The sequence below is a fragment of the Megalops cyprinoides genome, chromosome 11 (assembly GCF_013368585.1).
Source record: "Megalops cyprinoides isolate fMegCyp1 chromosome 11, fMegCyp1.pri, whole genome shotgun sequence".
Lineage (NCBI taxonomy): Eukaryota > Metazoa > Chordata > Actinopteri > Elopiformes > Megalopidae > Megalops > Megalops cyprinoides.
The window spans coordinates 3605001-3619994 of record NC_050593.1 but is presented as its reverse complement, the minus strand read 5'-3'; the positions used below and the strand labels follow the sequence as shown (position 1 = coordinate 3619994).

At 41.0% G+C, this 14994-nt stretch overlaps 1 protein-coding gene across 1 annotated transcript in view; it reads right to left on the bottom strand.

Moving 5' to 3' along the window:
• LOC118785797 (nck-associated protein 5-like) overlaps positions 1 to 14994 on the bottom strand; it is a 191486-nt gene that overhangs the window by 9494 nt on the left and 166998 nt on the right. Inside the window, exons 14-18 of the mRNA XM_036540733.1 lie at positions 14263 to 14350; positions 6278 to 6574; positions 4174 to 4295; positions 2747 to 2882; positions 1760 to 1920 (exon numbers count right to left, since the gene is read on the bottom strand). Of these exons, the coding sequence (XP_036396626.1) occupies positions 1760 to 1920; positions 2747 to 2882; positions 4174 to 4295; positions 6278 to 6574; positions 14263 to 14350 (804 nt within the window). The remainder of the gene's footprint in view (positions 1 to 1759; positions 1921 to 2746; positions 2883 to 4173; positions 4296 to 6277; positions 6575 to 14262; positions 14351 to 14994) is intronic.

The window sequence follows — 14994 nt, the reverse complement described above, 5'->3', positions numbered from 1 at the left end:
TAAAGGGAGACTCCTTAGTGCTCTGTGTTCACCCACTACATTCAGGTGAGCAAACGGCCCAACCATCTTGCATGCACAGTTTTTTTGTTCTAAGCGATATCGTTTTTCAGAGCTATCTTACACTCAGGCACCCAACAGAATATGATCAGTCAAATGAACAGGGCTGTGTTTGCCAAGATCCGCTCTCCTGTAAAAAAAAACATGCTGCATGTTGTTTTCTGCTTCCTAAGATCCTGCTCAGGACCCTGATGCAGGCAATTCAGCCTACATGACACTCAGAGCCTGTCTCCCAATGAAAATTGCAATATCCAAGTGCTGTAGCATGGGAGTTATTTGCTGGGTGACTTAACTCATGCCACTGGGGCAGGCAAAGCTGAAGGCCCCCTTGCCAAAAAAAAAAAAAAAAAAATTATATATATATATATATATATATATATATATATATATATAAAAGATTTTTACAATATATATATATAATTCTTTGGCTCTCAAGAAAAAGGTCAAGTATCCCATTAGTAATCTCTAGCTAATAGGTCTTCTGGAATCTTCTGTGCGTGAGGAGTATCTAAACTGAAGCTGAAAGTGAGCATGTGAAAATGATGTTAGTGGGTTTTCCTCTGTCATGTCTGCATTACATGATACACGTATAGATCATACATACAAAATAGAAGCTTTACAGGTTTTTGATGAAAAGAAAAACTACACCTTTAAATGCAGAATATTTGGAGGAGTGCTTTCATTCTTTCTGACCGGCTAGCAAGCTAATAAGTCTGAGAGCTCTCAGAAGTGCTATTTATGGAGTAGACCCTATTAGTGCAGACCTTTCCAGTTTTTCAGTTACGCTTTCCACTAATAATGCTACTGCTCACTTTTTGACATTTCCTAAAAAAATGTGTTCCATGAGCCGTAATGAGGATGTGACGTCATCAACCTAAGGAACAAGCAATACACCCATCCCTTGACCTCTGCTGAAGCCAAACAGGATGGCTGATTGGCTGATAGCAGAATCATCTATTTTAATGAATATTCATGCGGTAATATCAAACTTGACAATAAGGCAAGTGTCCACTGTAACTTTTTACATGGTAGGACTCCAAAGCACTGTTACTGTTTTCATTATCCTTTAAATTTTTATTTATTTTTTACAATTCCTTGTATTTTTTGCCTTAGATTTCCTTTATTCTCAGAAACAAAAACACTCACTTTGTGCTTATTTTTTCACTATATGTTTCACTATATGTCAGTTGTGGAGTCAGACTATGTAATTGCTCTGAGAAAGGTTTTTTGGGTGACAGATCCTTTGTTAGGGCAGTTACAGCGTGACTTTGCTGTCTTATGCCAAATACCTTGTCTTAGGTCATAAACCGAAAAGTAAAAACAATGCCAAAGCATTTCCACTGCAGTTCATTACTATTAAACACAGTTATTTGCTTTCCCCTGAAAAGATGGATTTGAAATTCAAAGCAACTTAAGAGCTCAAAAATGCCCCAAAATGCATATCTTTGCTGGTGACATAAATGACAGGAAAACAAAGGTTGAAGATTTGGAGTTCATGCAGAGAAGATTTCTTTGAAGACTCCTGTGCAGGTATTTAACCAGCTGAGATTAAATGATGACTAAAGGCAAACAAAACTCAACTGATCGGGTGTTTGTGCAAGGCTGGCAAATCAAAATGATCAAAAACCAAAGTGACGACTGTTCTCCATGAAGGAGAGTGTAGTTTACGGCAGTATTGCAGGGGGAAGGGGTGCGGACTCACACTCTGGAGGTCTCCAGTCCTGCCCTCCTTGCCCGGAGAGCTACACTGTCTGCTGCTCCTGTGCTCCTCCTTCTCGTAGTGCGCCAGCACTTCCTGTTGGTAGAAGTCCATGATTGACAGCCGGTTTCCCATGCTGCTCCTCTTCACCATTTCCTGGTCAGCTGTGGACAGCAGTTCACACTGTGAGCATCTTGGCTCAGCTCAACATACAACTTTTGCCCAGTCTCACCACAATGTGCAAATTGGACTTGTTCGTGTTTGTGTTGCTGTTTGTTTGCGTGCAATGTACAACAATAACATGAAATTCACAAATATTTTGTGAAAAAACAACTATCCTTAATAAATGAAGAATATAATGCTTTAATTAAGTTCTACTTACTCACTTGTAAGTCGCGTTGGATAAAAGGGTCTACCAAATGAATAAATGCAAATAAATGTAAATGTACTTAAGTGTGTTGCAGTGTGACAGAATGGAGGCCCAAAACACAGTGCTAGTGCTCCACACAGGACTCACCACTGCTGCCAAGCTGTAGGTCTTACAGTTTTTTACTGTTAATTTATTCATTTATATTACACATAAACATAATTTGTACATTTCATATTTCAATAATGAAACTGCAGAGGATAAGGGAAGCCCTTAATCTGCAAACATGTTGTTTGTAAACATTGATACATTGCCCTGTACCTAAAGGCAGGAAAAACAGATAGTGGGTGTAATACGCTGGTGAAGCTAGCAGCCAGTAAAATACAAAGCTATCCATGTATATCTTGAACTCAGTTTTCTACACAGCCATGGAGTTCATCATGTATATCATAATATGAACGCTTCTCACCTGTGGTCATTTACATAAGAAAGGGTCAAAAAAGGGCAATGAGAAAGAGCTAAAATAGTCTAGTTTAAGCAAGAAAGAAAAGTAAAACATAAAATGTACTTAAACACACACCTATACACACACAGACACACAGAGGGGATGCCCCCTGACTGACCTGGCTTGCTGCTCCTGCTTTTGAGGGGTGGAGTGTGGCAACAGGGGCGTTTGACGGTTGCCTCAGTCTCAGGCTCAGTTTCCACCTCGCTGCCACTGCTGCTGCCGGAGTACGTGCACACCCGGAGCGCCCGGTCCTGCTCGTGGGAAGGGGGGTGGTGATGACAGTGACCATGAGACCTCTCTCTGTGGTGCAAGCTTCAAAATTTGTGAACGCTTCCCTCCCCTCCACCACCACCACCACCACCACCATCTCTACCAAAGCAGGTTCAATAAAAATTAACCCTGTCACCAACATTTGCATCAGTAATTCATCAGCTGCCAGGCAGGTGTTCTGGGCTTTGAACAGGCGTGGGTCCACGTGGCTGTGTGGAACTAGAAATATGTCCCTGCATCCTTCATTGCCTCACTCCAAACTGGCACGAGTCGACCCACCACCACTCACACACGCTCCGGAGGAGCCCCTTTGATTAAGTGCAGCAACCAGCAAAAAAAATTGCAGCATCAGCACTCCACTTCGCCTTCATAAACAGATGTGTCATGTGCATAATAAAAATAATTACACAGATATTTATGGGAGTAATTAAAATATTTTATGTACACACAATCATAAAATTATCACTTCAGCACAAGCATTTGCACTCATACACTCTAAAAGGATTGGTCAGACAGGAGTTTTATTGTTGTGGTCTTCGTTTAGGGCTACAACTACTGGTTCTCTGATAAAGCACAACTTTAAATGGCTTGAAATATCTCTGTTTTCTACACTGTCACCTCCTCAGCTGCACTGTGGTGATAGCTGAAAACACCAGTCCACGCCTGAGTTGTCCCATTGAGCCCCCCTTGAGTTTCTATTACTTCGAGCCTTGCAATAAGAATGCATGATGTATATCATTGATAAAATTGCATTCTAAATCACTCTGACTCCATGTGTCATAATTACTGTGGGAAAAATGTGCAATTACTATTCCGGAACTCAATTTATCTTTTAATCGGAGGGAGCCGCAAACAATCCATTTCAATAAATAACTTGCAGACTATATACTCAATATGATCATGTTTAAAATGCTCCCCTTGCAAGACCTTCTTCTGAAAGTGGAGAAGTGAAGTCATTTACACCAGACAAGCTAAAGTGGTGACACAGAAATTTTTAACTTTTGCCAAAAAAACATTTTGTCAGATTGAAAAGTTTTTGCACGTATTTTTCCAGGCCTCTTAAAGCCATATCTTGTTCATTCTCTGATGTCCATTTCATTAAGAAGGAATAATCTGTGAATTCTGGTACGCAGCATACATGACATAATGCATTAGGCTGTATATCTTGTATATAACCCTTTGCGTTAATGGACATGGAATGCATTAAACACAGACAAGAAAAGAAGCTGAAGAGAAGCAGGGACATGCCCAGGTAAGACGATTGGTTCTTACCGAGGCCAAGGCATGGTCTCTGCTGCTCCTCCTCTTATTGACCGTGTTTTCGTGGACCCCAAGCATCTGCACTGGGCTCATGTGGAGGTCAGTGTGTGTTGGCTTTTTGCTATTCATTCCGCCTACAACATCAATAAAGACAAATTGCTGTGGTTCATTTCCAACCGATGAAAGCAACAACAACAAACTGGCAAACTGGTGGATCATCACCACCAATCCTAACAAAATACGTAGAAAAATGAAATGCACCTGGGGTTGTTCCCCTCAAAACTTGTTTTGTTTGCCTGGATGTACCCAGAATTTATGTGTCATCCTGGTAAGGACCAAAGATTTGCTGTGTACTTGGTAAAATATAGATAACTGAACATTTTCCCAGGGTAGTTCATTTTCAAATACTTTTGGATTCCAAAAAATTTCAGTATGTTTAAGCCTTAGACATGTGGATTAAATGATAACTGTGAGGTAGACTAGTCATTTCCCACAGGACAGACCAAACAGCCCTACAATATTTATTTTTCTGTAGATCATAATATACGATTGATCTCATCAAGTAAAGTAATGTAGAAGCCCTGAGTATGGAGGACAGGAAACCAGGAGTGCTCCTTTGGTGCTGAAGGCCAATGGTTGTCCAAGCTAGCTTGCTTTTGCTTTGTGGGCACACTCTATCAGCTTATCACTGCTATCAGCTGTTACTAGCATCTTCCTTTTCCAGAGCTGATTCCAGCTCAGCATCAAAGCCTCAAAGCGGCTCAGGAATAAAGAAGAAATAAACAAAAAACAAAACCAAACACAGCGGCAGATTGTCACCTCAAGTGACAAAGCATCCTCTATAACCACAGCCAAGAATTTCAACAACCCTGTCCCTTTCCCCATACCCCTGTCTCCCCCACAAAGACCCCTTCCACTTGTTTGTTCATCTTTTTTTAACTCCATGCTCTGACAATATAATTAACTGTGTTTCCTTTTGCAGCAGTAGGGCAATTTGCATGGAGATCAGGGGTAGTCTTTTTCATCTTATCCAACACTTATGATGTGATGTGGAGCTGTAGCATTTCGTCTTGGTTTGTTATAATGAAGGGGCATAATCGCGGCTGTATTGAGAGGCGGTATTGAGGTCACACAAGCAAGTGTCCGCGCTGGCCGTACGCTCTCCAACTGCAATCACTTCGCCCCGCGAGGCTCCTGCTCTTACACCTATAATTAGTCGACTGGTCATCCTCGCCTCATATCGCTGGCAGCACACTCTCCTGAAGTGGGCGGGAGTCTTTATGACGTCATTTTCTTCTTTTTTATGATAAATATGATAAATGTCACAGATGGCTGGCGAGGCTGCCGCTGTTGGCCGCCCTCTCCTGTGACGGCATGTTCGGAGACGCCACCACCATGGGACAGATGGGGCCACTGCCTTCAGGCGACGGAAGTGTTTCTCCAATGCCTCCTTTGGCAAGCAAAGATGACTACAGTAAGTGTTTTCACTTAAAGGTGCATGTTGTGTGTACCTAATACATTTTTAGCATGGGATCGAGACCAAAAAATCCATGATGGTGGAGAATAATAAAGTGAATCAACTAATATGAATTATGAATCAGTTCACATAAGTATATAAAAATAGCATACTGAGATCCATGAATCTATGAGGGATCCATGAATAAAAGCAAGCCTTAAATCTTTTGTCAAAAGCTGTCAAAAGTAAAATTATTATTTATGGGCATCTGCATGTGGTTAAACACACTTTCCCTTCTGCAATTCCCACACGTCATTTGGACATGAAGACAAGAGACTGCATTTCAGGTGCTATTTAGGGGGAAATGAAACAAAAATGATGAAATTCTGGAACAAACCAATGCATTCCAAGTGCGTTTAAATTCCCCTTCAGTGTTCTTCCATCCAGATGTCACCGTACCAGGCACCTTACACTTCCTGCTCAAGATTTTTAACTCAACAGACACCACCATTCCTTCCCTCAACCGATGCTCTACCATGGAGCATCTGCGCTGGTCATATTGGCTCTCATGCCATTGGACCATTAGGTAGCTATAACACTACACTCCAATTGTCAAATTAAGTGAAACTGTACATCCAGGATGGGTGCTTGAGGCCTTACCTGAAGGGGTTGGTTTGGGCAGCCTGCTCTGCAGGTCTGATAGTTCCCTGCCGGTCATGGTGGGGTCAGAGAGGGACTGGGTGATGCCACTATGGGCGCGCTGGCAGGTGTCAGAACGAGAAGGCACTTTCCATTTTGGCAGGAGGGTCGAGGGGAGGTCTTGGAGGGTTTCGGTGAGGGCTTGTTCGGGGGTTGATGCAGATTTGGGGAGGTGCCGTCCGGTTGCCCGGGCGACAGAGTCAGGGAGGGGGAAGGTCCCGATGCCGCTGTCCAGTGTTCGCATCTGGCAGGTGGAGCCTGGAGTACAGGAGAAGCATGTGATGATGGGGAGGGGGTGGAGAAACAAGGAATCACTGGAGTCACAAGCAACGAAAGGGACTGCGGGAAAACAGGGCATCTTGGGGGGGTTCAAATAACATGGAAATAAAAAGAGAGAAACAGGAGAATTATTTTACGCATAGCAAAAAAGCATATAGGTTTGTGGCTTTTCTCTTCAAGCACAATACTTCCTGATCAATGACAGATCTAGACATGTCACATGGGATGTCTCAAACCAGTAAGACAAGAGGTCCTGTCATATAAGAAGGCACAAGTGACACACCAGTATTCATTATTTAATTTATCCACATTTTGAGTGATAAACAGTTAACAAAAGTGAAATTAAATGTGTCATAGCCCGCCATTGTCTTTGTGCTTTGCACAGTGCTGGCTGCACCAGGCATCTCTGTTCCAGTCATCTCTACGTGACAGTACAACGTCCATTTTTAAGCGCTGCAAAACATGGTTGATGCTAGTGCATACTGTATGTGTATTCAAATGTTATAGTAGAAGCACTCCTAAGAATTATCACCAATTAATTCAACAGTAGTAATTTGATTTGTATCACACAGGGATCCTGGCTGAATCCTTTTCTTTTTTTAACTTCTGCACAGAAAGGTTCCAAATCTAATCTAGCGCATTTAGTCCTCAGCATGGTCACGAATGTCAATTTGTCCCTGATTTTCTCTTGCCTCCTACATTGTTATTATGTTACGCCAGGGAGAAGGACAGATTTTGCACTCAAAAATGTTCCACGCTGTGTGGTAATTTAAGGACATTTATTCAACAGATGGTTCAGGTTTTTTTTTTTTTTTTTTTGCACTCTGCTCTTTGCAGAGGTCTTTCTCGGGAGCAAAACAGATGGATTGCTGTTTGCTATGATCCAATTATTTGTAACCGTGAATGATGTTGGCTAATTTTTCCTCGCTAATTGCTGTATAATAGCCAGAACTGAAAAAGAAAATGCTCTACATACAGTATATTGATATTATCATGTTGACTAAGGAAATACATGAAAAGGGATGAAATAACACCAACATGAAAACAAAAAGGAATGCCCTCAGTTAGGAAGGCTAAATTAAAATACAGTACAATACAGCAAATATGATGTGAGAGCAAAGATGCAATCTGAACAGAGAGAATCTAATAAAGTCTGTTTTGCAGTCTCACATGGTGCTACATACACGAGTTGCACAAATGTAACAGAATCTAAAGAAAGGAGATTGAATTGCATTAATCTGAATTAATGAAAAGAAACAATGCTGAGAATTACATATGTTCTTTCTGGAGGTTAAAAGTGAAAATGTTACCACCGAAAAACTTTTAATCCCTTACTCATATCATATAGTTTTCCTCCAGATGGTTAATCAATCCTGTTCATTTGGCTTGATGGACCCTACAGTAAATTTAAAGTGTTTCCTCAATCTTTAATCAATTCAGCAACTATTAATCAATTCAGCATCTTGTTTTTGTAAATGTCCACTAAAAAGTCTTTAAAATGTTGAGTGAGCTCCTTACACAACTAATTCAGACGAGTGTGTAGATGCTGTCAAGCCAACAAGCCTAGCATATGATGAGTCAAATGCAGTTACATATAAAAAAGTCTTCCAGCAATAAAAAACTAAGATCTTTGGTGTAAAGCAAACATTCTATCATTTTCATATTTTAAAAAGTCTTTATACACACTATTAATGCCATGAAACAGTGTTCAGCTGTTTCCAACAATCCATTGCTTGCAACAGATGAGCCAAGTGGATTTCTCCAAAAAAAAGAAAATTTTCATCAAAGAGCATTCTGAGAAGTTATGCATTAGAGAGCTTCTTTGAGCACCAGTGAGGAAAGGCTTACCTGGAAAATCTCACCTTTCTATCTAATAAAAGTGAAAAAGAATTGTCCAATTATCTACCATCTGAAAGCATCCATCTGAATACATGTGATGTATTAATATGCCCTTAAATGACCACATGGACCCAATATTCAATACACTGCAAATTTCATTAATTTTATTGAATATTCAGGACGTAAATAAACTATCAGGGTGCATACAACAAAATATGTGTCATGTATCATCTAGGTACTATTGTGGAGTATTATGTTCCCTTCTGACGCCCGTAATTGATTACTGCAGAGCATTAGGGGAATCTGTGTGCACAATGTTGCATGTGAAACAAGTGTTCCGTTAAAGACACATAGTTTTCAACTCCGACTCTGGATGGTCATTTGCCTGGTGTAAATTGAGATAACACCACGATAGAACAATATGTTTTTGAAAAGTTTTAAGGATTTTCTTTCTGCTTAACTCCCAAATACATTAAAAGGACAGAGGCTCTTGAAATCATTTTCATTATGCCTTCTTCCTGATAAGCAATTTTCCATTAGATACAGAGATCTAATCTTTTGAAATAGACTAAGTCCTCAATTAAGGAGTTCTCTTTCCTTGCACCATTACAAGAAATGTTTAAAGTAGGCATGACAAAGCAGGCAACTGCCAGTCAATGTGCATCATTTTGATACTTAGCTGAGTATATTGTTTTATTGTTTCCTCCAGTCTTTTTCTTCTTACTTCTCTTTGCTTTCTGTTCCCACTAATTACTGCTATCTGTGATCTCACAAGTCCTGGGCAGGGGGTTTCTATGCCTTACTGACAGATGCATATAGTTACTGTTTGTTCTCCATTCTGCAAAAAAATTAAAGAAAAATACACAGAATCTGTGCTGCAAAAGGTTGCCCACTGACTTTTGGGGAATAATGTTAATCTTTAAAAGAAATGAAAAAGTTTTGCAGCAACCACAACACAAAAGGTTGCAAATATCGAATGTTTAGTAACTACTGAGTTATTCTGATTAAATTATTTATTTAAATTATTTGTGCTGATGGATATATGTCAGTCAGGGGCAAACATACATTTCCCAAACATTTCAGACCTGTCTCCCTCTAAATGACAGTTAAAAATAAATATACATGGATATGAAATCTGACACACTGAATATGAACGTTGCTACACAGAGAGAAAATGCTTCATCTTGTTCTAGGGAAAATGCTGCACCTCTTCCTGTGCACTAAGTTAGATATAATTTGGGAGGCTCACTACCCCTCCTCCCCCTTCCCCTCTCCCATCAAAGATCTCGGATCAGCTACTTTCTTCACTCAAACCACTTTACCTCCGGGAAGGTTAGATTCCAAATAGATCTACGGTGAAATCAAAACACATAGTCTGGGTTCTTAATCACCTCCTGCCAGAACCTCTTGTGTTTATTCCTCCCTTTGGCCGTCCCCTCTCAGATCTGCCTTTAATCTCTGCAAGATGTGAAACCTCAGTGGGGGAAGTGTGCATGTGAAGGTGCAAAGAAACCTGGGGCCAGTGCTTGCTCATGTTTATCGATGTCTGTCTGCTTGCCCCCCTCATCTGAAATGTTGTAAAAGTATACCTGCACCGCTGCTGCAAGTGGCTGCGGAACACGTTTGCCATTATGCACTTGCAGGCCAGTGGAAGAAAGGATAGCCTTACATTTCTTATGAAAAATGTTCTCTTATGTTTAGTAATTCCTGCATATTTCATAAATTGTGTTCATGGGAAGAACCAACATTTATATGCTACAGTTTCATGCTAAGATGGGTTCAGCAATTTGGGTTGGAATTTGTCATGTTTTCAGCAGACATTTAAATCGTTAAGTATTCCCAAAGTATTCTACTGACCCAAAGTATTCTACTGACCTCTGTCAGGGCTGTTTTCCTGCCTCTTCAGCCCAGCCCATGTCAATCCACATTACACATTACAAAGTTACGCAGTGCTACTCGCCTGCTGCTGGCATGCAGTGGCAGTTGGTCATATGACGCCCACCTCCTGTACAGAATTTTAGAGAACGCCTGTATGTTCCTGAGTGTCCCCTTGTACCACCCACACTGCCACTATGTTCTGCCAGCCACGCTGTGACAGGTTTTGCAGCTGGGGTGTGCGCAGGACATCAAGTGACAGATGGCCCTGTTACTGTGTCGCTGAATGTAGAAGCATCACTCTCATGCAGGGTGAGGAGGTGTGATTAGCCGCGCACCATGTACTAGTTGTTTGCAGAAAGCTCAGTGATGGACATGTGTGCCCGTAAAGCTGAATAGACTTTGGCTGTGTTACTCAATTCAGCCACACAGGGCTGAAAGACCTGAATCCTTTATGTTGTTCACAATTCCGTCTCTGAGCCACTTCGGCTCTCTCATCTAGAAGTCACACTTCTGCGGCTGTCACACACCGCACGCTGTTGTGTGGTGATGACATTTCTGCGCACTTCACCGAAGTGATGGGGATGGGAGGGGAGAACTAATTAGGTGACCAGACAGGGGAAATTCTTCATCTTGAAACTACAGCAAAGAGGTTGATTTCTTCTGCACTTCCCTTCGGTCTTTCTCGGTCACGCTCGCATGATTTTTAACATGTGGTGATCCCCAGAGGAGGATTCCATTAGCAGATGTTGATAAAATGTTACTTTCTCTTCCCTCGACAGAGGAGCTGGGGTGGGGGGAGCTCAAGCAAGAATGGTCGTCCCGTCTCAAAACACAGCAAAGTGTGTCATTTCAGGCGAAAGAGAACTGTAGTGACTGGCCGAGGCAGTTCATTTATCACTCTTGTGGCAGTGTTTTGGAAAGCCCATCTTTATGTCCACAGCGTAACGAGGTCCAAAGCAAAGCTACCCTGTGGCTGCGAGAAGGAGATGCACCAAAGAGAGATTGAACATTGATTTTGCTCCACTGTCCTGTTACTCTCATCCCCCATCACTTTCAGCCCCAGCCCTCAGGGCGTGGAAGTCTTTGTGGCCAATGAAACCAAGGAGAGGTGATATAAGCCCTTCACCCACTCAGGTGTAAAATGAACTGGCGGACAAGGGCTGTCCCTGATTGGATGATAACTTGATTGTGGTGACAGAAACTTCTGTCATCTGAGATACTGCAGTTAACTTTGAGCAGTTACTGTGGGAAAATAGTTTGGTAACTAATACAATTTCTACAAGCATCTATGTGTTTATCCCACCATAATGCAGCTAAAACTAAAACCTATACTTTTATCCCTATGATAATAAGTATAACAACATTTCAGACCTAATTGTCAGAAAGCCATTAGCAGACGACCATGTCCTATTACTGAATGGAATTTGTATAAATTAAGGCCTTATCTTCAACTTATCTTCAATAATGCAAAAAAATCATTTGGTATTAAATGTGGAACAATGATAAAACATAAAAGTCTCACACTCAGGTGTGGCTTAGCGTGATCCCTCCTACCAGAATCTAGTGACACACAGCATAACTCACTGCACACAGCTGACACATAGAGAATGATCTGTGGAGCTAAAACTAGACACTGCTTAAATCTTTATGAGACATTTATTTCCTGCAGAACAGAGCTGGATAAATGTGATTAGCTGGCAGAATTAAAAATGCCATCAAGGTTATTAAAATACAGAAACAATTAGGAGTCTTATTTCAGGCTCCCCTCCATGGTAAGCAGCCCCCGGTTAAATCAGAAAGACCATGTCAGGTCAATTTCAAATCAGTATGATCTTGTCTTAATGAAAAAAAATGTATTGGTGGCAGATGTTTTAGGTGTACACATAATGGTGCGGCACTGACTCCCAGCATTGACAGCCAGCAAAAACAGGTGAGAGGGCAGGTGACACCAGAAGGACCTGAACTCAATGAGTGCAGTGCTAAATTAAGCTTTCAGAATAAACCTAATCTTCCACTGTATAATTATCTTCAGAAGTGACCAATCATTGGCTTTGTCCACGCAGACATGTTCACTTGTGAATGAGAATGATTTCTCACCAAAAACTGTCAGACTCTTACTGAAAGGGGGCACAGTTACTAATTGGCACAGACTCTAGTCCTCAAGTCAAAAAAGCCCACTTGTAAAGGTCACCTGGCAATAGTTCAGCTTATAATCATCATTTCTCCTGTGTATCTAAATGGAGCGTGAAATTAATTTTAGGTTTTCTGTAAAAAGTCAATTTGAAAGACAACTCCAGCTCCTTGGACACACAAAGCAGCACGTTTGGCATACCCAAGCAAATGCTTTCCCTCAGTTTTACTTACTAACAAGATGACCCTGTGCCTTTTAATACTGGATGCCTACATATTACATTTTTCTGTGTTTTGTGTGTTTTTTTATTGTTTGTTACTGCTTGTTAGTCAGTTACTTGCTCTATTTGTTACTATCGCATAGCTACCTAGAGTGTTGAAGACCATCTTAATTTGTTTTCTTTTTTTAATGAAGTTACTTCTGTGCCCCCACCCACTCTGCAAGTCAAAAACACAAACAAAATGGGCTTTGGTAGCACCACCCAGGAACGTGAGGAACTTGGTTATCGATGGATATAAAAACCTCAGTGACATTAAAACAAACGGCTCAGTCTGCACATCTCTGAAAAAGCACACTGGGCTCCTTTGCGCTTGACTAATCTGTTGATTCATTAATCTACTGGAGTCATTAAAGACAGAGTGTGGTGGCAGCAGTGGACAAAGCCGCTCAATTATGGGAAAACAAGGAGTAAGCACAACCAAAGGCAAAGCTGGCCTCCCCATCCGTTTAGAAACACTTAACTCTTTAATTAGTTCACTATGAGGGGGGACTGTGTCAATACACCACTTTGGGTCAAGCTGTCCAAAAACGTTACACTTCCAAGGTAACAGTCTCAATATTGGACACGACCAATCTCATCACCAACATGAGCTGATATGATGCTTACCAACAGGTAAGGTAGGTAGACATTAGCAAGGTTTACCAAACCAACATGTAGGTAGACATGATAAAGGTTTACCAAACCAAGCAGCAGATAGACATGAGCATGATTTTTATACACACAAAAACAGGCAGAAAAAACAAAGGAGGTGAAGGCATTAAAAGGAGAGGCACATAACCCTTTTCCTGCCTGACAGTGTGGGTCACTTGATCTGCCTTTGAGTCGGCCCATCGAACGCAGGTGTCTGCTTACGTCACAAACAAGCTGATTATGGAGCGGTCCTATCTGCAAGGGAGTGTTCTGCGCACTCTCTTCAAACAGCAGGCGGGTAAGACTTCCAGCTCATTAACAGGCACGTTAGATTTGCTTGTGGACGGTAATTGCTTTTAAATTGAAGAATTTTTGCTTGACTTCTTAGAATGTCTCCATTTGGGGCACTTCATTTTTTCCTGCACTTGGAATAAGCTTTGATATTATCTAAATAATCTTTTAATGAGGGAATGTGTGGGCGCTCCTGACTAATTACATCCGAAATGAGAGAGGAGGGTTAACTCTGAAAAGAGATGTCATTGAAAACTGGTACAATTCAGAAAGTATCTCCTCACCTTTATTTCAAAGTCACACAATTCAATTTTCTGTCTCTACACAAAAGGTAACCATAACTAAAACAAACAAAAAAACGAATGCTGATGCTGAGGAGGACCCCTAGTCCTGCATGTTTTAGATCTCTCCCTGCTCCAACACAGCTGATTTAAATGATCCGTTTGTTATTAAACATCTTCAGGAATTCATAACGAGTTGATCATTTGAATCAGCTGTGTTGGAGCAGGGAGAGATCTAAAACATGCAGGACAAGGGGTCCTCCAGGAAAGGTTTGGGAAACCCTGCTGTAAGTGTACTTAAGATGATAGGAAGTGTGTCCAATGATAACTCCCTTACCAATCATGTGATCTTGACAGGTGGGTTCAGGCGTGGGGTCTTCTTCATTCTCTGCCCTGAGGTGGAACTTCTGGGTGACAATCTTTGTCTGTTTTGGAAGAAAAATGCAGACAATTTATGTAATGGCATGATGCTTATACTATGGAATTATTGTATTCAAAATCAGACTGTAAGGAATTGATTAAACCTACTAGTATAATAATTGATCTGACCTCATAGGAGTGTCAATAACATATCCCTTTTCAATAGGAAAAATCAATCTACGTATTTCCATCATAAACACAAATTCGCCCTGTTTGTGTTTGTGTGATAGTGGATGGGGAATGGCATAGCACAGGCGTGGCATGAACAATTTAAATAGTCTACATAAATAACAGTAACAATAATAAACACTCAGAAAATGTGAAGGCAGAATAAAAATACAATCAGAGCTGAGCAGCAGCATCTCATTTCATGACCAGTATCTCTGCCAAGCGTATGGAGGTGGCAGCCACCAATTGCTATGGGCAATTTAATGTTTACTTTATTGGCTTTTAATTTTCTCAAGACCATTTGACGGCAAAACCCTACCAGACTGATGGGGTTACACCTTTCTTGTGCAAGGCATTTTTCTTTTTTACAATCACCGAAAACAGCAGTATAAACAGCAAAGTTTTTTTTCCTAACTTCAGTGCAAACAAGGTCAATTCTTTTCACCGCTAATTATTTTCAGACAGAAGCATTTAGAACATT